The sequence below is a fragment of the Oncorhynchus clarkii genome, chromosome 20, assembly GCF_045791955.1.
Source record: "Oncorhynchus clarkii lewisi isolate Uvic-CL-2024 chromosome 20, UVic_Ocla_1.0, whole genome shotgun sequence".
In the NCBI taxonomy this organism is placed as follows: Eukaryota; Metazoa; Chordata; class Actinopteri; order Salmoniformes; family Salmonidae; genus Oncorhynchus; species Oncorhynchus clarkii.
Genome location: NC_092166.1, coordinates 65,099,713 through 65,125,066, shown reverse-complemented (window position 1 = coordinate 65,125,066; position 25,354 = coordinate 65,099,713). Strand labels below are relative to the sequence as shown.

General features: G+C 41.8%; 2 protein-coding genes across 2 annotated transcripts in view; both read left to right on the top strand.

The window, feature by feature from the left end:
- LOC139376736 (FAM20C golgi associated secretory pathway kinase b) overlaps positions 1 to 13,273 on the top strand; it is a 75,597-nt gene extending 62,324 nt beyond the window's left edge. The window contains exons 4-9 of the mRNA XM_071119626.1: positions 676 to 768; positions 8,548 to 8,663; positions 8,859 to 9,039; positions 9,234 to 9,343; positions 9,672 to 9,813; positions 11,492 to 13,273. Coding sequence (XP_070975727.1) covers positions 676 to 768; positions 8,548 to 8,663; positions 8,859 to 9,039; positions 9,234 to 9,343; positions 9,672 to 9,813; positions 11,492 to 11,759 — 910 coding nt within the window. The 3' untranslated portion in view covers positions 11,760 to 13,273. The remainder of the gene's footprint in view (positions 1 to 675; positions 769 to 8,547; positions 8,664 to 8,858; positions 9,040 to 9,233; positions 9,344 to 9,671; positions 9,814 to 11,491) is intronic.
- Positions 13,274 to 17,638: 4,365 nt separating this feature from the next.
- Positions 17,639 to 20,483, top strand: LOC139375650 (forkhead box protein L3-like). Its single transcript, XM_071117452.1, has 4 exons — positions 17,639 to 18,215; positions 19,261 to 19,362; positions 19,485 to 19,551; positions 20,007 to 20,483. The coding sequence occupies exons 1-4, from the start codon at positions 18,070 to 18,072 to the stop codon at positions 20,481 to 20,483; spliced, it is 792 nt and encodes a 263-aa protein (XP_070973553.1). The 5' UTR covers positions 17,639 to 18,069.
- The last annotated feature ends 4,871 nt before the right edge of the window (positions 20,484 to 25,354 follow it).

Genomic DNA, 25,354 nt, shown 5'->3' with positions numbered 1-25,354 from the left:
GTAGTGGATTCTCTAACCTTGAGTCTCTCCAGTCACCATCACGAAGCCACAATACGATCCACACCGCTTCAATTGTGGCTTCACCTCTGTTAGAGCGCCAGAGAGGGGCCTTAGTATTGTGGCAGGCAGTGTGTCTTTGTTCAGTATAGGAGTTGGCTGAACTTGGCCTCTTGACACTGATCTGAGGTCACCCTTACAGAAAAAACACATGAATTTCACATGTGATCTCATGTGACGTTAATATGATGACATGTGACAACATGTAAAAGCAACTTGTGATAGATAACATGAAACTACAAATGTGAAAACATGATCTCATCTGAATTTTTCTTTACAACAGGGATGCAAAATGTCAACTAAAACTACATGAAACTACATGAGACAACATGTGAGCTAGAAATAAAACATCCCAAGAACATCATTGCCCTTTCAGAAAAAACTATTTTTGGAACACTTCACATGTGAAATCATGTGATTTTTCACATTTGAAATCAAGTGGTTTTTCTGTAAGAACAGTTGTTGTCATCTTCCTCCTAAGCCTTAAGACTTGGCTTTAGGGAGGATAAGCTGATCCTAGATCTGTGCCTAAGGACAACGTCTACCCAGAGCTTGTTTTCTTGTATGGGGCTAAGAGAATGATGTTATAACCCCTGACCTCTGCCCTTTCCCCTGCAGGCAGACCCGGGAGCAGGAGACGCCCCCTGACTTCTTCTACTTCTCAGACTTTGAGAGACACAATGCTGAAATCGCTGCCTTTCATCTGGACAGGTAAATCACACACACACACACCTGTACCTGACACTGAAGAATCCACAGGGTGTGCGCGTGTGTGTGTCAGTGCGTGCGTGCATGCACTGTTTTTATCAAGTGCCTGTTTCTATCTCTGTGTTTGTGTAGGTGTCTGTCTGGCCCCGTTTATACCTGGTACTAACATGCACCCGTGTCCATGTCTTGTCCACATTCTGAATGTGCCCACATATTTGGACAGGTGTAGATTATTAAAATATGCATTGTGATCTGATTGTGATCAGATCTTCCTGACCACCTCCGGATGTAGTAAGGCACGCATTGTGTCTGGATATCTTACATGTTTAGACAGATCTGGACAGTGAAATCATCATTATCCCACCGTCTAAAATCATTGACTTATGACATCAATATGTGTCTTAAAATCCATAAAGAATATCTGTCAAAAGATGTGCACACAGGGTAGGACCATTAAATCTGGTCACAATGTGGACCCAGTGGACGGATAAGAGACACATTTTAATACCATGTGTAAAATGCATGTCTGAAAATGTGGGCGCAGTCAGTATGTGGACAAGATCAGGAAACAGGATGCATGTTAGCAGCAGGTATAAACATGCATCATGTCTGTATATCTGAGGAACAGTTTGTTAGCAGGCAGACTTCTGTGTGTTCCTCTATTAAGCTCGGAACATCAGGAGGCCCATGAGTCATACTCACTGAGTTGCTGAGCACTGCCTTCCTGTTGTTATAGGCTGCATCCCTGACACCCTATTTCATACATAGTGCCATAGGGTTCTGGTCAGAAGTAGTGCACTATGTAGAAAATAGGGTGCCATTTGGGATGTGGCCTATAACAGCAGGAAGGCCATAGGGCTCCGGTCAAAAGTAGTGCACTATTTAGAGAATGGGATGCTTTTTGGGACTCAGGCAGCATGCTACCCTGCATCCCACCCTGCAGCCTCTGAAGCTAAGCAGGGTTGGTCCTGGTCGGTCTCTGGATGGTAGACCAGATGCTGCTGGAAGTGGTGTTGGAGTGCCAGTAGGAGGCACTCTTTCCTCTGGTCTAAAAAACATTATCCCAATGCCCCAGGGCAGTGATTGGGGACATTGCCCTGTGTAGGGTGCTGTCTTTCGGATGGTGTCCTGACTCTCTGTGGTCACTAAAGATCCCATGGAACTTATTGTGGGGGTGTTAACCCCGGTGTCCTGGCTAAATTCACAAACTGGCCCTTATACCATCAGTCAATCATCCCCAGCTTCTAATTGTCTCATTCATCCCCCCTCCTCTCCCCTGTAACTATTCCCCAGGTCGTTACTGTAAATGAGAATGTGTTCTCAGTCAACTGACCTGGTAAAATAAGGGTTAAATTAAACAAATCAAAATAAAAGCACACATTTGATTTAACAATGACTGCTGCCTGCCGAGCTAACCCAACCACCCAGCTCTGTCTGCCTGTCTGTCTGCTTTGGAACTCCACTGGCTTTACAAGGTTAAGGCTTTATGACCTGCCTGTTGACAACGCATTAATGATCATAGGAAAATCTCCTGGTTGTAAGAGAGATAAACAAATGGGTATTACTGTATAATAATACTGCCATAGTTACGATCCGTATTATAATAATACTGCCATGGTTACGATCAGTATTCTAATAATATTGCCATGGTTACACGCCGTATTATAATAATACTGCCATGATGGTTTAGCTCTGTATTATAATAATACTGCCATGATGGTTTAGCTCTGTATTATAATAATACTGCCATGATGGTTTAGCTCTGTATTATAATAATACTGCCATCATGGTTTAGCTCTGTATTATAGTAATACTGCCATGATGGTTTAGCTCTGTATTATAGTAATACTGCCATGATGGTTTAGCTCTGTATTATAATAATACTGCCATGATGGTTTAGCTCTGTATTATAATAATACTGCCATGATGGTTTAGCTCTGTATTATAATAATACTGCCATGATAGTTACACTCCGTATTATAATAATACTGCCGGTTAATCTCCATATTATAATAATACTGCCGGTTAATCTCCATATTATAATAATACTGCCATGATAGTTAATCTCCGTATTATAATAATACTGCCATGATAGTTAATCTCCATATTATAATAATACTGCCGGTTAATCTCCATATTATAATAATACTGCCATGATAGTTAATCTCCGTATTATAATAATACTGCCATGATAGTTAATCTCTGTATTATAATAATACTGCCATGATGGTTAATCTTCGTATTATAATAATACTGCCATGATAGTTAATCTCTGTATTATAATAATACTGCCATGATAGTTCATCTTCGTATTATAATAATACTGCCATGATGGTTAATCTCTGTATTATAATAATACTGCCATGATGGTTTAGCTCTGTATTATAATAATACTGCCATGATAGTTACACTCTGTATTATAATAATACTGCCATGATAGTTACACTCTGTATTATAATAATACTGCCATGATAGTTACACTCCGTATTATAATAATTCTGCCATGATAGTTACACTCCGTATTATAATAATACTGCCATGATAGTTACACTCTGTATTATAATAATACTGCCATGATGGTTAATCTCTGTATTATAATAATACTGCCATGATAGTTACACTCCGTATTATAATAATACTGCCATGATAGTTACACTCTGTATTATAATAATACTGCCATGATAGTTACACTCTGTATTATAATAATACTGCCATGATGGTTAATCTCTGTATTATAATAATACTGCCATGATAGTTACACTCCGTATTATAATAATACTGCCATGATAGTTACACTCCGTATTATAATAATACTGCCATGATAGTTAATCTCTGTATTATAATAATACTGCCATAATAGTTCATCTCTGTATTATAATAATACTGCCATGATAGTTACACTCCGTATTATAATAATACTGCCATGATAGTTACACTCCGTATTATAATAATACTGCCATGATAGTTAATCTCTGTATTATAATAATACTGCCATGATGGTTTAGCTCTGTATTATAATAATACTGCCATGATAGTTACACTCTGTATTATAATAATACTGCCATGATAGTTTAGCTTCATATTATTATAATACTGACATGATGGTTTAGCTCTGTATTATAATAATACTGCCATGATGGTTCATCTCTGTATTATAATAATACTGCCATGATGGTTTAGCTCTGTATTATAATAATACTGCCATGATGGTTCATCTCTGTATTATAATAATACTGCCATGATGGTTTAGCTCTGTATTATAATAATACTGCCATGATGGTTAATCTCCGTATTATAATAATACTGCCATGATAGTTACACTCTGTATTATAATAATACTGCCATGATGGTTCATCTCCATATTATAATACTACTGCCATGATGGTTAAGCTGTGGTGTCCATAGCCACATACTGTAGTGTCATGGCGGTTTCCTTTCAGTTCATTCATGCTATATCCTTTGTAGTCATCTGCCACAGGTCTTTTCACACAGCAAGCCTTTGCTTTGTCTGGCTCTTGTATGTTCAGACACAACAGATGTAGTCTACACAGCTGTGGTGTGAAGATGGTGATGATAATGTACTTGTTATCTCTTAGGCTTTCACATCTGTGGAATTAAATGTTGTCCCTGACACAACCAGGTTCATTCAAGTGGCACTAGAAATGCACGCACGCACGGATGCACACACACACAGAGTACTTATAGTATAAAGCTGGATAAAGCTGTGTCTGCCTGGAGGCACAATATCACCATTCAGCAGCAGCAATAGCAGACAGTCTGCCACACATCTGGTACGGCACTAGACCTAGTTGGCACACACATACACACACACACACACACACACACACACACACACTCAGGCATGCATTGTGGGTAAGGGGGAGAGGAAACCAAAGGCATGAAAAGCCCTGCTTCCTTTCTAAATATAAGGCAGGCAGGGACTAGGGTTAGCCAAAAGCAGCCGTTTAGTTTTTCACGTTTGGTTTCTGGTCTAAATGAAAGCTTCAGCATTGTCGTTGGGTACAGGCTGGCTACTGATGCTGAGGCTGTTTTGTCTACTGTCCCAGGAGGCCGCAGCTACACTCACACACACACACACATACAGTAACGCACACACACACATGCACACACTTTCCATTTGGGCTTTTAAGCCGGGCTCTACGCTCCATTAATTATCTGATTGGATTAAAAGGGGGAAATGCTGTCTTAAATTTGGTCTCGGCTCCCTTTGAAATGATGTGGGATGGAGGGAAGAGGAGGAGGAGGAGGAGGAAGAAGGGGGAGGAAGGAGGGATAAGAGCAGTGAGTGACGAGGGGGGAAATTGAATCCAGCACTTCTTCCTTGTTTGCATGGCAGATCCCCCATAGGGCTGTGCGGTGTGGTACGGCACAGTAACATCTGACAGCCAGAGGGAAGGAAACATGCCTCACACAAACACACACACACACACACTTGCATGCACATGCAAACCACACACAGTCTCTCTTCTTACACATGCTCTCTGTCACGCTCTGCAACATGACGGGGCAATTTGTTCATTGGAGTGCTTTTGCTCTTTCTCTTCCTCCACTCTATCTTTCACCTCCCTCTCTCTCTCTCTCTCATCACTCTCTTTTTCTTTCTCTCTCTTTTTCTTTCTTTCTCTCTCTCTCTTTCTCTTTCTCTCCCTTTCTCTCTTTTCCTCTCTCTTTCTCTCTCTTTCTCTTTCTCTCTCTCTTTTTCTCTCTCTTTCTCTCTCTCTCTCTTTCTCTATTTTTCTCTTTTTCTCTCTCTCTCTTTCTCTCCCTCTCTCTCTTTCTCTCTCTTTCTTTCTCTCTTTCTTTCTCTCTTTCTTTCTCTCTTTTCCTCTTTCTATTTCTCTCTTTTCCTCTCTCTTTCTCTCTTTCTCTTTCTCTTTCTTTCTTTCTCTCTCTCTCTCTCTCTCTCTCTCTCTCTCTCTCTCTCTCTCTCTCTCTCTCTCTCTCTCCATCGCTCTCTCTTTCTTTCTCTCTCTTTCTTTCTCTCTATCTCTCTCTTTTCCTCTCTCTCTTTCTCTCTCTCTCTCTCTCTCCATCTCTCTCTCAATCGCTCTCTTTTTCTCTCTCTTTCTTTCTCTCTTTCTCTCTCTCTTTCTCTTTCTTTCTTTCTCTCTTTCTTTCTCTCTTTCTTTCTCTCTTTCTTTCTCTCTCTTTTCATCTTTGTATTTCTTTCTATTCCTCTCTCTCTCTCTCTCTCTCGCCATCTCTCTCTCTCTCTCCATCTCTCTCTTTCTTTCTCTCTATTTCTCTCTTTTCCTCTCTCTCTCTTTCTCTCTCTCTCTTTTTCTCTTTCTCTCTCTCTCTCTCTTTATCTCTCAATCTCTCTCTCTCTCCATCTCTCTCTCCATCGCCTTCTCTCTTTCTCTTTCTCTCTCTTTCTATTTCTCTCTTTCTATTTCTCTCTCTTTCTATTTCTCTCTCTTCCTCTCCTCTTTCTCTCTCTTTCTCTCTCTTTCTCTTTTTCTCTCTCTCTTTCTCTCTCTCTCTCTTTCTCTCTTTTCCTCTCTCTCTCTTTCTCTTTCTCTCTCTTTCTCTCTCTTTCTCTCTCTTTCTCTCTCTTTCTCTCTCTTTCTCTCTTTCTCTCTCTCTTTCTCTTTCTCTCTATCCCTCTCTCTCTCTTTCTCTTTTTCTCTCTCTCTTTCTCTCTTTTTCTCTCTCTTTCTCTTTCTCTCTCTTTCTCTCCTTTCCTCTCTTTCTCTCTCTTTCTCTTTCTCTCTCTTTCTCTCTCTTTCTCTTTTCTTCTCTCTCTTTCTATTTCTCTCTCTTTCTATTTATCTCTCTTTCTATTTCTCTCTCTTCCTCTCCTCTTTCTCTCTCTTTCTCTCTCTCTTTCTCTTTTTCTCTCTCTCTTTCCTCTCTCTCTCTTTCTCTCATTTCCTCTCTCTTTCTCTCTTTCTCTCTTTCTCTTTCTCTCTCTTTCTCTCTCTCTCTTTCTCTATTTTCCTCTTTCTCTCTCTTTCTCTCTCTTTCTCTCTCTTTTTCTCTCTTTCTCTCTCTCTCTCTCTCTCTTTCTCTCTCTTTCTATTTATCTCTCTTTCTATTTATCTCTCTTCCTCTCCTCTTTCTCTCTCTTTCTCTCTCTTTCTCTTTTTCTCTCTCTCTTTCTCTTTCTCTCTCTTTCTCTCTTTCTCTCTTTCTCTTTCTCTCTCTTTCTCTTTCTCTTTCTCTCTCTTTCTCTCTCTTTCTTTCTCTTTTCCTCTCTCTTTCTCTCTCTTTTCCTCTCTCTCTCTTTCTCTCTCTTTCTATTTCTCTCTCTTCCTCCTCTTCCTCTCCTCTTTCTCTCTCTTTCTCTCTCTTTCTCTTTTTTTCTCTCTTTCTCTCTCTTTCTCTCTCTTTCTCTCTTTCTCTTTCTCTCTCTTTCTTTCTCTCTTTCTCTCTCTCTCCTTTCTTCTCTTTCTCTCTCTTTCTCTCTTTTTCTCTCTCTCTCTCTCTTTCTCTCTTTCTCTTTCTCTCTCTCTCTCTTTCTCTCTCTTTCTCTCTCTTTCTCTTTCTCCCTTTCTCTCTCTCTCGTTCTCTTTCTCTCCTTTCCTCTCTTTCTCTTTCTCTCTCTTTCTCTCCTTTCCTCTCTTTCTCTTTCTCTCTTTTTTTCTCTCTCTTTCTCTCTCTTTCTCTCTCTCTCTCTTTCTCTCCTTTCTCTCTCTCTCTCTCTCTCTCTCTCTCTCTCTCTCTCTCTCTTTCTCTCCTTTCTCTCTCTCTCTCTCTCTCTCTCTCTCTCTCTCTCTCTCTCTTCTCTCCTTTTCTCTCTCTTTTTCTCTCTTTCTCTTTTCCTCTCTCTTTCTATTTCTCTCTCTTCCTCTCCTCTCTCTCTCTTTCTCTCTCTCTCTCTCTCTTTCTCTCTTTCTTTCTCTCTCTTTCTCTCTCTTTCTTTCTCTTTCTTTCTTTCTCTCCTTTCCTCTCTCTCTCTCTTTCTCTCCTTTCCTCTCTCTCTCTTTCTCTCCTTTCCTCTCTCTCTCTTTCTTTCTCTCTTTCTCTTTCTCTCTCTCTCTCTCTCTCTTTCTCTCCTTTCCTCTTTCTCTCCTTTCCTCTCTCTCTCTCTCTGAATGAGTGTGTAGCATGCATAGAGACATGACAGCACTCAGAAAGACAGAGGGAGGGAGGAGGTTCACATTAGAAGATTCCATCTCCACATGTCCCTGGAGTGGTCTCATACGCGCTGAGAATACTGTATACGGCGAACACATGCATAGTTCATGCATACACACATTCACGGCACGTACACACACATACACATCTGCGCCAACACACTGAAATATTCTGTGCACATACACACACATACCTGGGCGCACACACAGATGAATCATCCTCAGAGCCACGTGTCCAGCTCTCACATGTTCTCTACACACCTGTCTTCTTCCCACTTGGCAGTAGAGAAGAATAGAGACATAACATCTAGCAGAACTACACATGGTGTAGAGGAAGACATTAAGACCAAGCATGGTTGATTAGATTATTATCATTGCTGATTTAGACTACTACAGTTACTGTATTTGAGCTGTTGAAGTGAAATCATTTAGATATTTCTGTGATGGCCGCCCTAGGCTGTTTACTGAAGCAGTTGGAAGCGGTGTCACAGCTCCCTCTGGTGGTTAAAAATAAACGACAGTGCACTTTACGCGAAGAAGGATAGTAGAATTATGGTACCATAGCATGTGGACCTTAAGTATCATGGCATTTCTCATTGGTTGAATTAGTGAGAGAGTGATTGATAATTTCAGGATCTAAAAAGACAAATCTAAATATCTTCCTCTCTTTGTCCTTTTGCAGAATCCTGGACTTCCGTCGTGTCCCTCCTGTAGCAGGCAGATTGCTGAATATGACTAAAGAGATCAAAGATATGACCAGGGACAAGAAGCTGTGGAAAACCTTCTTCATATCACCAGGTACTAAACCTAGGACAGTTGTCTGAGATTCAAACACAGCCGTCTTGAGCAATGAAGCTGGCAAAGGAAGCTTATGCTGCGTTAAGATCATGTCAGCTGCATTTCAGTTTATGAACAGTAGATGGTGCTATTGACGACCAAATGATCAAATCAATATCACCAACAAATCCGTTCATACAAACTCTCATTTCCCAGCCAACAACATCTGTTTCTATGGGGAGTGTTCGTACTACTGCTCTACGGAGCATGCTCTGTGCGGTAAGCCGGACCAGATCGAGGGTTCTCTGGCTGCCTTCCTCCCAGACCTGGCCTTGGCAAAACGTAAGACCTGGAGGAACCCCTGGAGACGATCCTACCACAAACGCAAGAAAGCAGAGTAAGAAACCAATGCATATGTAGAAAGCATAACATAATAAAATACAAGAAAAGCATATCCTTTAAGAGTGTGAAAAGCACGGAGAAGTATAGGTGAAAAGACAAGTTACTGTAGTTCCAATTAAATGCAAGTAGAAAGAAGTGAGAACCCAACAGGTTTCTAATGGCGACCTCTCTCTGTGTCTGTTTCTGTAGGTGGGAGGTGGACCCTGACTACTGTGAAGAGGTGAAACAGACTCCGCCCTATGACGGCGGCACCCGTCTGCTGGACATCATGGACATGACCATCTTTGACTTCCTCATGGGTGAGACCACACCTCCTAAAACACACACACACACACACTCAGAGTACAGCGACATCCCACTGGGCACAGACGTCAGTTCAGCTAAAGTGAATTCAACGTGAAATCAACCCAAAAACATCATCATGTCATTGGATTTAGGTTAAAAGTTGGGTGAAAGAAGAAACTCCAATACGTTGACGACGTTTTTCAAATCCGATCAGTTTTCCACGTTGATTTAACATCGTCATATCGATTTTTTGGGGGGTTGAAATTAAAGTGGAAACAGCGTTGATTCAACCAGTTTTTGCCCAGTCAGATGGCTCCATTATAAAATGGCGTCTCTCCTCAGGCAACATGGATCGTCATCACTATGAGACGTTTGAGAAGTTTGGCAATGAGAGCTTCATAATCCACCTGGACAACGGGAGAGGGTTTGGGAAGCATTCCCATGATGAGGTGTCTATCCTGGTGCCTTTAAGCCAATGTTGCAGGTCAGTAACTTCATGAATCTTTTCTACATCAAGAGCATTTACTTGTGACTGGTGAACCTCAACACACTTAACCTGACTTTTCACTTATCAGGAGTTGACATAGAGGTTAAAACCCATTTTGGACATTGCTATTGAGGGCTCCCACCTTTTTTAAAGTAATCAGCTGGGTGGGACTTCCTATGGGTTAAGGAAGGATCACATAATTCCATCCAGGTCATCAGGAGGGCTCAGCCAATGAATTGTACACATGAGCAAACATTCCATAACTGCAGGTGGCAGTAAATAGCCAACCTTGGCTTCGTACTTGTTCAAACAACACACTTTAGGTGGCAATATGCACCCTTTCAGTTTGTTTGCTAACTCATAGAAGTAGTAGAAGAAGAAAATGGACTACTTTAAAATGCCTGTGTGCTCACAGACACCATAATGGGACATTATGAAGAAGACCTTACTAATATTGAGTTGCAACCCTTGTTCTTGACACAAACCGGTGCGCCTGGCATCTACTACCATACCCCGTTCAAAGGCACTTCAATATTTTGTCTTTCCCATTCACCCTCTGAATGGCAGACGTACACAATCCATGTAAAAACTGTCTTAAAGCTTAAAAATCCTTTAGTTAATGACTTTATATGAAGTTACAATCATACAGAGTTAATGAACGTCTTCCATTCTCTCCTGACCCCTCCTGACCCCTCCTGACCCCTCCTGACCCCTCCTGTCCCTCCTGATCCCTCCTGTCCCTCCTGACCCCTCCTGACCCCTCCTGTCTCTCCTGACCCCTCCTGACCCCTCCTGTCTCTCCTGACCCCTCCTGTCTCTCCTGACCCCTCCTGACCCCTCCTGTCTCTCCTGACCCCTCCTGTCTCTCCTGACCCCTCCTGTCTCTCCTGACCCCTCCTGTCTCTCCTGTCTCTCCTGACCCCTCCTGTCTCTCCTGACCCCTCCTGTCTCTCCTGACCCCTCCTGACCCCTCCTGTCTCTCCTGACCCCTCATGTCTCTCCTGACCCCTCCTGTCTCTCCTGACCCCTCCTGACCCCTCCTGTCTCTCCTGACCCCTCCTGTCTCTCCTGACCCCTCCTGACCCCTCCTGTCTCTCCTGACCCCTCCTGTCTCTCCTGACCCCTCTTGACCCCTCCTGTCTCTCCTGACCCCTCCTGTCTCTCCTGACCCCTCCTGACCCCTCCTGTCTCTCCTGACCCCTCCTGACCCCTCCTGTCTCTCCTGACCCCTCCTGACCCCTCCTGTCTCTCCTGACCCCTCCTGTCTCTCCTGACCCCTCCTGTCTCTCCTGACCCCTCCTGTCTCTCCTGTCTCTCCTGACCCCTCCTGTCTCTCCTGACCCCTCCTGTCTCTCCTGACCCCTCCTGACCCCTCCTGTCTCTCCTGACCCCTCCTGTCTCTCCTGACCCCTCCTGTCTCTCCTGACCCCTCCTGACCCCTCCTGTCTCTCCTGACCCCTCCTGTCTCTCCTGACCCCTCCTGACCCCTCCTGTCTCTCCTGACCCCTCCTGTCTCTCCTGACCCCTCCTGACCCCTCCTGTCTCTCCTGACCCCTCCTGTCTCTCCTGACCCCTCCTGACCCCTCCTGTCTCTCCTGACCCCTCCTGACCCCTCCTGTCTCTCCTGACCCCTCCTGTCCCTCCTGACCCCTCCTGACCCCTCCTGTCTCTCCAGAGTGAAGAAGTCGACCCACCTGCGTCTGCAGCTGCTGGCCAAGGAGGAGTACCAGCTGAGTGATCTGATGTCTGAGTCTCTGCTGAGGGACAAACTGATCCCCATCCTCATCCAGCCTCACCTGGAGGCGATGGACAGACGCCTACGCCACACACTCAACGTCCTGGCAGACTGCATCGAGAAGGAGGGCTATAGTAATGTTGTGGAGGATGACCTGGCGAGTGAGAGGAGGGGGGCTCAGATGCACACATCACCCAGGGGGAGGTAGCTGGGAGGCCTGAACTGTTCTGGAATGGACCAGACTGGATTGGCCCGTATGGAACTAGAGTCGATCAGACTGAACTGGATTGAACTGGATTGGACTGGACCAGATTAAACCGGACTGAACCGGTTTTGACCACCATCCCCATAGGCCCCTTGAATAACAGTGTACACCTCCCAACCAATCGATCATCTCCCACCACAGCACCACAGATCATGAAAGTCTTGCGAGAGCCGCTTGTCTTGTTCAGGAGACATTTTTGAATTCAGTGAATTCCAAGACTGGTATTATTCCTTCTGCTGTCAACTGAATATTGTGTTTCTACACATTGTTGGGACCTGTCGCAGGTGTGCAAACGATATGCGTATTGGAGATCGATTCTGTGTCTTAATGAACAATTTATTGCAAAATGTTTTATAACTTCTGTTGCTCTTTTACATTGTATTTTGTATTAATTTAAGAGATATTTCATTGGAGGGTTTACTGCAAAATGTGTCTTCTGCTTTTCATCTTTCAAATGCTTCCTGTCCCGAGAGTATTTATTGCATTTCATATTAATTGTTTGAAATAAATGAGACCCAAATCATTTTTCTATCAGTAGGACTGGGGGCTCGAGTCAATCTGTATCGCTGAAACTCTCGAGTGGTGCAGCGGTCTAAGGCACTGCATCTCAGAGCTAGAGGCATCACTACAGACTCTGGTTTGATTCCAGGCTGTATCACAACCGGCCGTGATTGGGAGTCCCATAGGGCGGCGCACAATTGGCCCAGTGTCGTCCGGGTTTGGCCGGGGTAGGCTGTCATTGTAAATAAGGATTTGTTCTTAGCTTGCCTAGTTAAATAATGGTTAAATAAATACATGCTCTAGAAATATAAAGTTAATGTCCTGTTGAGCCGACATTTGCAGCGTTTACCATGAATGCAGTTTCTGCTAATGTGGGAACATTGCCTTTAAATTTCAAGCACACTGTAACGCTGAACTTCCACTATACAGATCGAATACAGCCCTGAGTGGTCAGGAGACCAAGAGGGAGTGAGAGAGACTACAGATGTGCAGTCCTTAGTTGGTCAAGTAGAGGGCAGCTCTAGTGCATGTACAATAGTGGTCTGCAGGTCAGCTGTTTGTTCACCTGCACCTGCCCACAATTGCTAATAACCCATCTGCAACCGCCCAACTATGCTGTAGGCTAAGGTCAGAGATGGCAGAAAGATTTTTTGACAGGGGTGCAGTTTCTTTTTTATAGCGAATATGTTTCTGCTTATAATTACCGACATTTCGGTAGGCTATTTGTTAGTCAACTTGTCTATAATTAGACTATATACATGCTGCTTCTCTTTTGTCATTATATGTTGACCTAGGAGACTAAAATAAACCCTTGCTCACCAGAATAATTTCATAAATTGATAGAATGAATGCTTCTATCTATGTAGTTGACATCAGTAAACTTTTCTTTGTCGTCTCTATTTCTTTCCCGAAGCAAAGACGTTTAGGGACTGGGGAGAAAATGCAATAACAAAAAATTAACAGGAAAGATTTTCTGTGTAAAATGTCCAAATTATATCAGTTTGACCGTTGGTAAGGAAATAGAAAGCTGTAAAAATGACCCAAGATGTTTCTGATAAGATTTCAGGTCGGCTTGGATACATACTTTATGTGGTTTCACAGGAGGCTGCTGAGGGGAGAAGGGTGTATGATAACCGTGTGAATGGCAATTTAGGTGCCACCAACCTCCTGTGGTTGAAATACTAGGCCTATTAGCTTTTATGATGCTGATAAAAATAGCACCTCTACAGAAGGTCCCTAACTGCAGATTCGGATTCTCTCAAGATGCTCTAAGAAATCAATCATATTTCTCCACCCCTGTTTCCGAGTCAAAATGTAGGATACATTTGAATTTGGTGTATTATTTTACTGCAAGAAATGCTTCATTCTACAGGAGTTAATATTAAGGTTGTGTGTAAGGTTATAGACCTACAGTCATGTCCAGATTTCAGTTTCCATTTAACCCATCTGAACAGTAGGCTACAGTTAAATTGACTTGTCCTGGTCTTGTGACTGTTGAATTTGTATGCACGCCTTGAGTGGCCTCCCGAGTGGCACAGCGGTCTAATGCACTGCATCTCAGTGGTAGAGGCGTCACTACAGACCCTTGTTTGATTCCAGGCTGTATCACAACCAGCCGTGATTGGGCAACGCACAATTGGCCCAGCGTCAGCTGGGGTGTTCTTTACTGACTTGCCTAGTTAAATAAAGGTTAAATCAAATGTAAAGAATCATCACACATAACATAACCGGCACACTCCTTTACCACTTAAACAACTCTCCATTTCGCAGCTTTTATTTTATTGATTTAAACTCCGACATTATCCTTTTTGCCTCAGTGGATCGACTTTAACTTTTTCTGTCCGTCCCAAAAGCATTTGGCTATTGGCTTGTAGGCTATTTGGTGGGCATACAGTTAGGCTCTAAAGCTTACGCAATACGCACTAATGCCAGATAGCCTAAAAAGAATGAAGGAAAAACCTCAATGTAGCCGCCGGTAGATATACATTGCACAAGAATGATACATTTATGGATCTTTGTATGCATTGTTTCCTCATTATTCAACCCGCTCGCCACCCACCCCTCCTTAATCCACACAATAGGATGACCCTCAAACCCGCTCGCTCCGCAGATACTTTTGTGTGTGTATATATATATATATATATATATATATATATATATATATATATATATATATGTGTGTGTGGACACCCCTTCAAATTAGTGTGTTCATCTATTTCAGCCACACCCATTGCTGACAGGTGTATAAAATCGAGCACACCGCCATGCAATCTCCATAGACAAACATTGACAGTAGAATGGCCTTACTGAAGAGCTCAGTGACTTTCTATGTTGCACCGTCATAAGATGCCACCTTTCCAACAAGTCAGTTTGTCAAATGTTTGTCCTGCTAGAGCTGCCCCGGTCAATTGTAAGTGCTGTTATTGTGAAGTGGAAACGTCTAGGAGCAACAAAGGCTCAGCCACGAAGTGGCAGGTTTCACCATCTGGCAGTCCGACTGACGAATCTAGGTTTGGCAGATGCCAGGAGAATGCTACTTGCCCCAATGCATAGTGCTAACTGGGGATGTTTTTCATGGTTCGGGCTAGGCCCCTTAGTTCCAGTGAAGGGAAATCTTAACGCTACAGCATACAATGACATCCTAGACGATTCTGTGCTTCCAATTTAGGGGCAAGAGTTTGGGAAAGGCCCTTTCGGGTTTGAATGACGAGAATGAATCCGATTCAAAGTGATTCACACTACAGCATATCCTCCATTGTACTTTCCTCTTATTTTTCTTTGGCCCATAGATTATTTTATTATTTGAGGATGAATTTAAGATGAAAGTTTAGTCAGTCCTCAATTTTGGTACTAAGAAGCCAAATGTGACACCAAGATTTTTGTAGGATGAATATTTCTTTAGGGTGTGATTGTATGTATGATGTCCAGATGTTAATGTTGTCTACAGATATGCAGGATGTACATTTCTTACCTTTCCAACTGCAGATCTGCTTTGCTGGAGAAAACATTTCAGTTACTGTTACTGAAAGTTCATATATATACAGTAGATAAACCTAGTGCCTGTGCAATGATAGAAATACTTGAATGTTTGGGATCATGACTGAAAGGGTATTGATGGGAAATATTATTTCCTGGTCAGAAGCTATATACAGTATACGTGTTTCCATACGTCTGTCTGTGTTGGTACTTTATGTATAGATGGAGGTATGGACACCATTAGGACACCATGGACACCATTAGGACACCATGGACACCATTAGGACACCATGGACACCATTAGGACACCATGGACACCATTAGGACACCATGGACACCATTAGGACACCATGGACACCATTAGGACACCATGGACACCATTAGGACACCATGGACACCATTAGGACACCATGGACACCATTAGAGGCTGTGGTTCTGACTGCAGCTAAAATGCTTATTTTTCATCTGTTCATTGTTTCTGTGGAGTTTTGTTTGCAACATCGTAACGGTGCAATAAAACAAAATGTGCATTTAAACGTGTCATTTAACTTTATTAGTTATACCTGAAACATAGAATAGGTGCATTGAAAAATAACGATGACGGGGGCAAACAAATTGGACTTGGTTCTGATCCTTGTAGGCAGCACAGACACAGGAGTCATTGGCTCTTACAGAAAAGGAATATCTCCTCTGTATTTGTCTGTCTGTTCAGACTACGGAGCCTGGTCAGTAACGATGTCTATAGGCCTACTACAGTACTAATGCAGATGGCCCTCAGCGCCCCAACATGAACATGTTTACAGTTTCGTCTTTTTGTTTTGATAACCTTTCCCTAGCCCCTCACAGCCCCTGGAATGCCTCCACGATGGTTTATAAATGCATCCAAAGGATTGCTCATGAATGGAGGAAGCCCAGTCTGAGTGTACGCCCCAAATGGCACCCTATTCCCTTTATAGCGCACTTATTTGGACCAGCACCCTATTGGCCTTGGTTAAAAGTAGTGCACTATAAAGGGAATATGGTGCTATTTGGGATGTGTTCTGAGACAAACATCTAAGGGACAGGGACCACAGGCCTAACTAGGGTAATCATCCCCACCGCAGACAGGCGGCAGAGGAAACATCGTCATGGGAATGAGCCAGGGATCTGACCAACAGGACACCTTATCTGATCCTGATCCCACTCATTTACCCCTGCACTGCCCGGATGAAGGGACCGTAGAATAGAATTGCTAAAGCCAATAGACTGGGCATAGTTCTGGAATCTGGTTCTAATTCTATGATAGAATGACTCTCCTTGTTTGATCACGTGGGTAGTCAACCCAGGCCCTGGATTTGCTCCTGAAAACGGTGGTGCAATGGATTTCACTGCATCACTAATGACAGGGAATTAGTGTACTGGCATTTTAGAATAGATCTTGGGTTTTGGCAATTAGAGTAACTGGCTAATCACTTTATTTGCTAAATAATGTTGAGGGAGACCAACCAGGGTCACAAGGTCACAGCGGTCAGCGACATACAGAGAGGATATGCCATGGCTCCAAATGTAAAGACAATATATTTGATAAAGATGTGGACTGGACACTTCATTGTTTCAAGTGGGTTGACACCTGATTAAACACACCACATTTGCTGGTATGGGCCTACCTAGGCTGCCAGCAATTAGGGTATAGCTGTGCATTTTCCAAATGAAACAAAATAGCTCAAATAATTTTGTTTCAAAATGTGCCCAATTCCATGATCTAAGAATAGCTGTACTTTATTTGGTCATGGACATCTAAAATGTTCACTCTTATTTGCCACTTTAAAATTGACTGGAGTGTTGACCCTTTCTTTGCCCCATTAGTATCGAAGGAGTAAACACAAAATTGCATTTTTAAACTGTTCTGGTCGCATCGATAGAAGAACACAAAGGGTCTCTACAACAATTAATCTACTGGATCACAGCAGGCCACACACGGAGGCCTCGCGCCCGCGGGCTGTTTTCTCCGGTCTCCGTCGGCTGCCGGGAGAGACCAAAATGCCCCGTTAGGAGCCCTTCAGAACACACATCCCCTCTTTTAGTCACGGAAACACAATTTATGGCTATTATACAGCATTATAGATTGCATCTACAAAACTATCCTTGTTGACTAAAACGTCTGTGACACAAGGAAACCCCCGCACCCCCCCTCCCCAAAAAATAACTGGTTGCGGAAAAAAAATCGGACAAGCACAACATACCCCAAAACAACACACACTCTTTAAAGAGTTAGGCGAAAGAAAAAAATAGGAAGAGAGAGATGGAGATGTAAGGAGGTTGTTTGTTAGTATTGGATTAGTTGTTTAAATCATGTTGGGTAGATTAGACTATAAAAAGAAACAAAACAAAACATAAAGTCAACAATCGAAATAGTCTATAGACCACCCAGATTCAAGCGAGACAGAGATTAGTCTAGCTACCAGTTGATCACGCCCCGGGTTCAGACGTTCAAGTGGACAAGCTGCGTGCGTTGGGCTGGCCAAGTCATTTGGTGCATGGCATGTCTTATCGGCGCTAGCCTAGCCTACCTGGGGACCAACCCAACTGTGAGGCAGTCGATGAGGAGGAGAGTGGGGGTTCCAAGAGATCTATTCATCACCAAGGGGGAAGGTATACTTCATTCAGTATGCCACCACTATGAGTAGAGTATGTTAGAGTAGAAGAACATTGACATTCTCTGTAAAGAAAACAACTGCTTGGTACTATTGGTCTAAATTTGGAGGGTGGTAAAAACTGCAATTTATTTGTTAATTAGATGAAGCAGTCCTATAATAGCCCGTGTGGAAGTGTAGACATGTTTGATAACTCGCAGTATCCATATAACTGCTTCAACTATGATGGAGATGGATACCCTTCCTGCAGCACGGATGAAGACAAGAAGATGTGTCGACCCGCTTACAGGTAGAATGCTTATGATTAATATAATGGAACTATTATATTATATAATTTATATATTTTTAAATAATAGAAGCATTATTCATGATATTTTACATTATGTTTAGTTAGTTCTACTGAAAAGAAATACAAAACAAATTCATATTATTTTTGTATTTTATAGACCATAATATAAATCACAAATGAATGCAATGCAAGCCATTTAAAATCTAAAACCTAAATACCAAATGTTGTTGTGTTATTTTAATCAGATGATTGTGGAATCTCAACACTATCCAATCTCAACACTATCCAAATTAAATTAGTATCATAATTAAGATTATTAGACCACTTTCCCTGAATGTAACTTTAATCAGTCTTATCGAGCTATTATTGGGCAGGGTTGGGTAGGTTATTTTCTAAGTGTAATATTTTAAGTTTACTAGTTGCCTGTCCAAAATTGTAATCAGTAAAGTAACTTTTGGATTACCAAAACTCAGTGATGTAATCTGATTACTTTTAGTTGATTTATTTATTAAGGCAAATCAGTTAAGAACAAATTCTTATTTACAATGACAGCCTACTCCAGCCAAACCCAGGCCAATTGTACGCCGACCTATGGGACTCCCAATCACAGCTGGATGTGATACAGCCTGGATTTGTACCAGGTATTATAGTAGTGCCTCTTGCACCGCTGTGCCACTTAGGAGCCCATAATAGCCTGATCAGGTGGAACAAAGCTAAACATATGCCTTCTTTCAATGCTGAATTGAATGTCATTGAGAAAACAGAAAGGTTTCATAACTTATTTTTTTTGCCAACATCCTTTCTGAATTTAAAAGTAATCCAAGAAGTAATCATCTAGTTTTTCAAAAGTATCTGTAATCGGATTATAATATTTTTGCTAGTAATGTAACTGATTGCAGTTTTTTGTCATCAGATTACATGTAAATGATTACATGTAATAATTTACTCCCCAACCCTGTTCTTGGGAATATCATTGTGAACACCAAGAAATATGAATTCAAAGAAATCTTTGTACATTTTAACTCTGTCTGCCCTCTCTCTTCAGTTACATAGCGTTGATAGCCATGGCCATCCAACAGAGTCCAGAGCACCGGGTCACCTTGTCAGGGATCTATGAGTTCATCATGAAACGCTTTCCATACTACAGGTAAGGAGCTTCACATGTCACATTCACATTCAACGGTCATTTTCCTTAAAAAGTGTCTGGATAACTTTCACAAATTCATTTTGACAGAGTAGTGTATGTACTGTTTCCTTTATCCACTACAGGTCTAACCAGAGAGCATGGCAAAACTCCATACGACACAACCTCTCTCTCAACAGCTGCTTCATTAAGGTAAAGGACTTTTTAACATATGTTGTGTGATGATAGTTGATAACTTGATCAAGAATCATTATCAAACAGAGTAAGTTAAACTTATTTTGAAGAAAGTAATGAAATGTGTAACTTTATATAAGTCAGAAGAAAACGAGTAAGACGATAATATTTCATCCTCGTTGATTGAATATTGTATGAAACGTTTAAAATATATTACAATAATAAGGTCCCAAAGGAGACAGGGAACAGCCATACACGTTTACATGCACATTTACAAATGTACTGTATGAATGGTAAGCGAATGTGTCTTTTGCACACAGTAGCCTATAAGCAAAAAGGGTACCAGACAAAACACTGTTTCAATACAGAACTGTATGTTGCATTCACATTTGAGCGTGATCATAAATAGGCTATTATGGGTTTATTTCTACTTTCTTATTTGCATTTCTTTTTTAAACATATATATTTTTTAGGTTCCCCGTACGGAGGGAAATGAAAAGGGGAAAGGCAACTACTGGACATTTGCCACTGGCTGTGAGTCCATGCTTGACCTCTTCGAGAACGGCAACTTTCGGCGTCGCCGGCGCCAACGCAACATGAAAATGGGTTTCAGAGAGCCTGGGGAGCCTTTCCTCCCAGTAGACAATAACAAGAACAATAACATCAACAACCAACACGGCGGCTCCACCCGGCGGTCCGATCCTAACCCTAACGCCAAACCAGACTCCTTCTGCCCCATCAGCCCTGACCACAGACCAGGCCACCACACCCCCCTCAACCCAAACCAGCAGGATAAACCAGAACCAGAGATTAAATTCAGTATTGACTACATCCTCTCCACCCCCAACCCCCCTCTGCCAGGCTTCAGACCTCCACGTAGTGGTACAACAGTGGCCCCCATACACGCTCTGGAGCCCCAACACCTGAACCTGCACTTCTGGACCATGTGAGTGTCATAGCCTTGCCTATAAAGAGAGATACTTCATCTGAAAGACTGGATGGTTTTTCCTCCATATCTGAATTAGGAAATTAAAAGATCCAAAGACTGCTTCCTTGTGCAAGGGGAGATTTGATTGACTTGTCCTGTAAATAAAGAATATAGAGAGGTCCAGTATTGTGCAATGGATCCTAGCTGATTATACTAAATGTACATCACTCTACACTCAAATGAAGCTTGTACAGTGTTCATAGTCTTGTCCCAAGGCATAAAGGCTTACATAAAGCTGTATTCATAAAGGAGGATGTTCTGTTATGAGGGTCTGTGAAAATAATATTTCACCTATATTATATCGTTACTATTTTAAGGACAGAAATACATACACTGAGTATGCTGACTGGATGAGAAAGCTGATAAAACTGAAGGCAGGGTGACCTGTGACTTCATCATCATCATAACCAGTATCAATATTAAAAGATAACAATCTCAACAATTGTTTTGGTTGGTGAAAGTGTCAAAGCAATGAACAGGGTGAAGTGTGCATGTCACAAGCTGGTGCTCAGCCCTGTCAATCCTTATTGTTGTGATTTAAGGCAATTATCATGGGGTTAATCAACCCAGGCCCTCTCCAAACCTCCTAATCTTTCCCTGTGACCTTTTCAATTCCCCTGAGACTGACACATTCCACATTTCATCCAGACACATTAGAATACATTATATACATATATTGTATGAAGGAGACTAAAACATGGGGTCTACACCACTAACATTTATTTCCCTGTTAGGAGAAGGGATATCAATCATAGCAGGGTTTCTCTTGCTTGTTTGAAGGGACAATTTTCAATTTAACCTTTATATTATGCCGTGACTGCATCATTCAGGACAGGAGGGGTTTCAACAGAACACAACAACACACTTAACATGAGTGGCATTTAATATAGCATTACACTTGCAAGGTGAGACTGAGATGTGACCCTAGTCAAATACAAGAATGGGGCCGCGCTGCCGTAACAACACTGCCACAACTCCCGCCCGCCCGGCCTGACGCAATTATAATTAAACACACCGGCGTATGCTTCCTTTCAAATCCTGTGATCGATCAATGATATTAACATTCATACCTGCTTGGCCCTCCAGCCAACGTCTAGCACCACCACTGTTATGGATCAGTGGGTTTCCATTAACGAAGCTGTTGATGTAAGGTGGCGCTGTGGATGTATTTGGGTAAATTAACTTAGCATAAAGTGCTGCAAGGCTGGGTCTGCTTCTGTGTCGGGTTTGTATTGAGACACCAAAGAGAAAATACACATACAGGAGAGAAGTACTATTATTGTGTCCTAGAATGGCCTCTATTCAATGACCATTCCAAATTCAAAGTATTTGTGTCATGTTGTTTGATTTATTTTTATTGGGAAATGGTCTTCACAAAATATTTTTTTATGTATCTTGAGGCTATCAATATTTTAATTTAACCTTTATGTCTTATTGAGCTAAAAACCTCTATGAGAGGGAAATTTGGTCTGGGAAAAATAATATGGAAATGTTTATAATTTTCTGTATGAGCTCACTTCTTGTTGTGGCTATTGTGTACACTCTTAGAAAAAAAGGTGCTATTGAGAATCAAAACAGGTTTGTTGGCTGTCCTGATAGGAGAACCCTTTGAAGAGCCCATTTTTGGTTCTAGGTAGAGCCCTTTGGTTCCACATGGAACCCTTTTGAAGGTTCTGCGTGGAACCTGAAAGAGTTCTACCTGGAACCAAAAAGGGTTCTCCTATGGGGACAGCCTCAAAACCCTTTTGGAACCATTTTATCTAAAAGTGTAGGTAGGTAATGTTGAAATGTGTAGCTCAGGGCAGAATGAGTGAAATGGGGAGGAGGAAATTGGGAAAGCAATGATCTGCAACGTTAATAACATCTCAATCATAAACACAAATAGGTCATTTAATCTACAGCATGTGTTTTATAATTGGATTTTCATTCTTGGGAGTAATTTTGATTATGAATTTAATTATAAATATTTGTGTGCTGTTGTTGGTGTTTTAAAACCACAACAACAACATAGTATATGTTTATATACGAGGGAGGCTGTGTAATTTCACCTTACTTGACTAACAACCATGATTTCCTTGAGCTGTGGTAGGCGGGGACTGGAGGGGCGAATGTACAGTTTGTTATATGGGACATGCTCATGTACCAGAGGCCTACAATGGAAAGCAGATTGCTGGGTAATGATATCAGGCTTCTAGCTAATGAAGAGTGTTGAAATAGCCAGAGGAGACAGAAAGGGCTAACACGTACACACCGGTGGCTTTTGCCCTTTGAAGCCATTTGAATACCAATGTGCAAATCAAAAGGGCCAGAGGTAGATTCGGCAGGGTGGAATATTCCACAGTTCTGAAATGGGTTTTTAAATGTGTTGCGAATGAGAATATCAACACTGGATGTCAAATCAATGTCCGTTTAGACGTGCTTACAGTTAGATTCTATTTACTGTAGATCTTCCAGGCCCCTGTTTGGCCCCTGCTACTGGAGACCTGTGTAGGATGTCCCTGTTAGGAACACCCAAAACTAGGGTATAAAAAACAACTAGAAGGGTGTAAGAAATGAACCAGGATATAGAAGAAATATGGAAAATAGGCCTTATTTTACACCACTACAACTCTTTTTTGATCATTTGTATGGTAACGATAACCTTTTAGTGATAGCCTTTTCAGTGGCACTTGGCTTCAGTGAATCTGACATAAAATAGTGAGTTGTTTGTTACTATGTAATTATTGTAGCTTGCCATTTCTGAGTAAATTCCAAGTAAAAATCGAACTGTAAAATAAAGCGGAATAGCCCTCATTTCCATTTGAAACTGCCTCATTTCATACATCCTGCCTCATTTCATACATCCTGCCTCATTTCATACATCCTCCAGTTACATGCCTGCTTGTCCAAGTCAGGAAGCCTTGCAGCTTTAAGTTATAGTTGAAGTCGGAAGTTTACATACACTTAGGTTGGAGTCATTAAAACTTGTTTTTCAACCACTTAACAAATTTCTTGTTAACAAACTATAGTTTTGATAAGTCGATTAAGACATCTACTTTGTGCATGACACAATTAATATTTCCAACAATTGTTTACACACAGATTATTTAACTTATAATTCACTGTATCACAGCTTGGAAAATTCCAGAAAACTATGTCATGGCTTTAGAAGCTTCCGTTAGGCTAATTGACATAATTTGAGTCAATTGGAGGTGTACCTGTGGATGTATTTCAAGGCCTACATTCAAACTCAGTGCCTCCTTGCTTGACATCATGGGAAAATCAAAAGAAATCAGTCAAGATCTCAGAATAAAATTGTAGACCTACACAAGTCTGGTTCATTCTTGGGAGCAATTTCCAAATGCCTGAAGGTACCACGTTCATCTGTACAAACAATAGTATGCAAGTATAAACACCATGGGACCACGCAGCCGTCACACCGCTCAGGAAGGAGATGCGTTCCAGGAGATGAAAGTACTTTGGCGCGAAAAGTGCAAATCAATCCCAGAACAACAGCAAAGGACCTTGCGAAGTTGCTGGAGGAAACAGGTACAAAAGTATCTATATCCACAGTAAAACGTGTCCTATATCGACATAACCTGAAAGGCTGATCAGCAAGGAAGAAGCCACTGCTCAAAAACCGTCATAAAAAAAGCCAGACTCCGGTTTGCAAATGCACATGGGGACAAAGATCATACTTTTTGGAGAAATGTCCTCTGGTCTGATGAAACAAAAATAGATCTGTTTGGCCATAATGACCATCATTATGTTTGGAGGAAAAAGGGGGATGCTTGCAAGCTGAAGAACACCATCCCATCCGTGAAGCACGGGGGTGACAGCATCATGTTGTGGGGGTGATTTGCTGCAGGAGGGACTGGTGCATTTCACAAAATAGATGGCATCATTTGGCAGGAAAATTATGTGGATATATTGAAGCAACATCTCAAAAGACATCAGTCAGGAAGTTAAAGCTTGGTCGCAAATGGGTCTTCCAAATGGACAATGATCCCAAGCATACTTCCAAAGTTGTGGCAAAACAAAGTAAAGTTATTGGAGTAGCCATCACAAAGCCCTGACCCCAATCCTATAGAAAATTTGTGGGCAGAACTGAAAAAGAGTGTGCGAGCAAGGAGGCCTACAACCTAATTCACCCAACTTATTACGGGAAGCTTGTGGAAGGCATACTGAAAATGTTTGACCCAAGTTAAACAATTTAAAGGCAATGCTATCAAATACTAATTGAGTGTATGTAAACTTCTAACCCATTGGGAATGTGATGAAAGAAATAAAAGCTGAAATAAATCACTCTCTACTATTATTCTGACATTTCACATTCTTAAAATAAAGTGGTGATCCTAACTGACCTAAGACAGGGACATTTAACAAGGATTAAATGTCAGGAAAATGGTGAAAAAAAGTTTAAATGTATTGGGCTAAGGTGTATGTAAACTTACGACTTCAACTGTACGTCCCAAATGTCACCCTATTCCCACTGTTGTTTTTACCAGGACCCATAGGGCTCTGTTAAAAATGCATGCACAAATAGGGAATAGGGTGCCATTTGGGACTCAACCTCAGTAAGACCATAGCCAGAACAGAACATCTTGTCCAATTCAACGTTTGATGAATCAATCTGAGACATCTACTTGCTGTTGCAGAGTCAAAGTTATGTGAACCAACTTCAAGAACGTTATCTGTAACCACATCTAGGGGTAAACAGCAGGCTGCTTCAAAAAGCTCCTGGATCTCACAGACACGCCAACTAGCATATTCACATCATATTGTCCCATATTTCAGAGTTCACACTTCACAGCAGTTGTGCTTTGGGTGAAAATAAAAGGATTCATATGCATT

What these genes read in the sequence shown, in the direction of transcription:
- LOC139375650 (XM_071117452.1), top strand. Translation starts at nt 18,070, where the DNA reads ATGAAGCAGTCCTATAATAGCCCGTGTGGAAGTGTAGACATGTTTGAT. An exon ending in AAACGCTTTCCATACTACAG is followed by an intron (nt 19,363 to 19,484) that starts GTAAGGAGCTTC and finishes TATCCACTACAG; the next exon opens with GTCTAACCAGAGAGCATGGC. An exon ending in TCAACAGCTGCTTCATTAAG is followed by an intron (nt 19,552 to 20,006) that starts GTAAAGGACTTT and finishes TATATTTTTTAG; the next exon opens with GTTCCCCGTACGGAGGGAAA.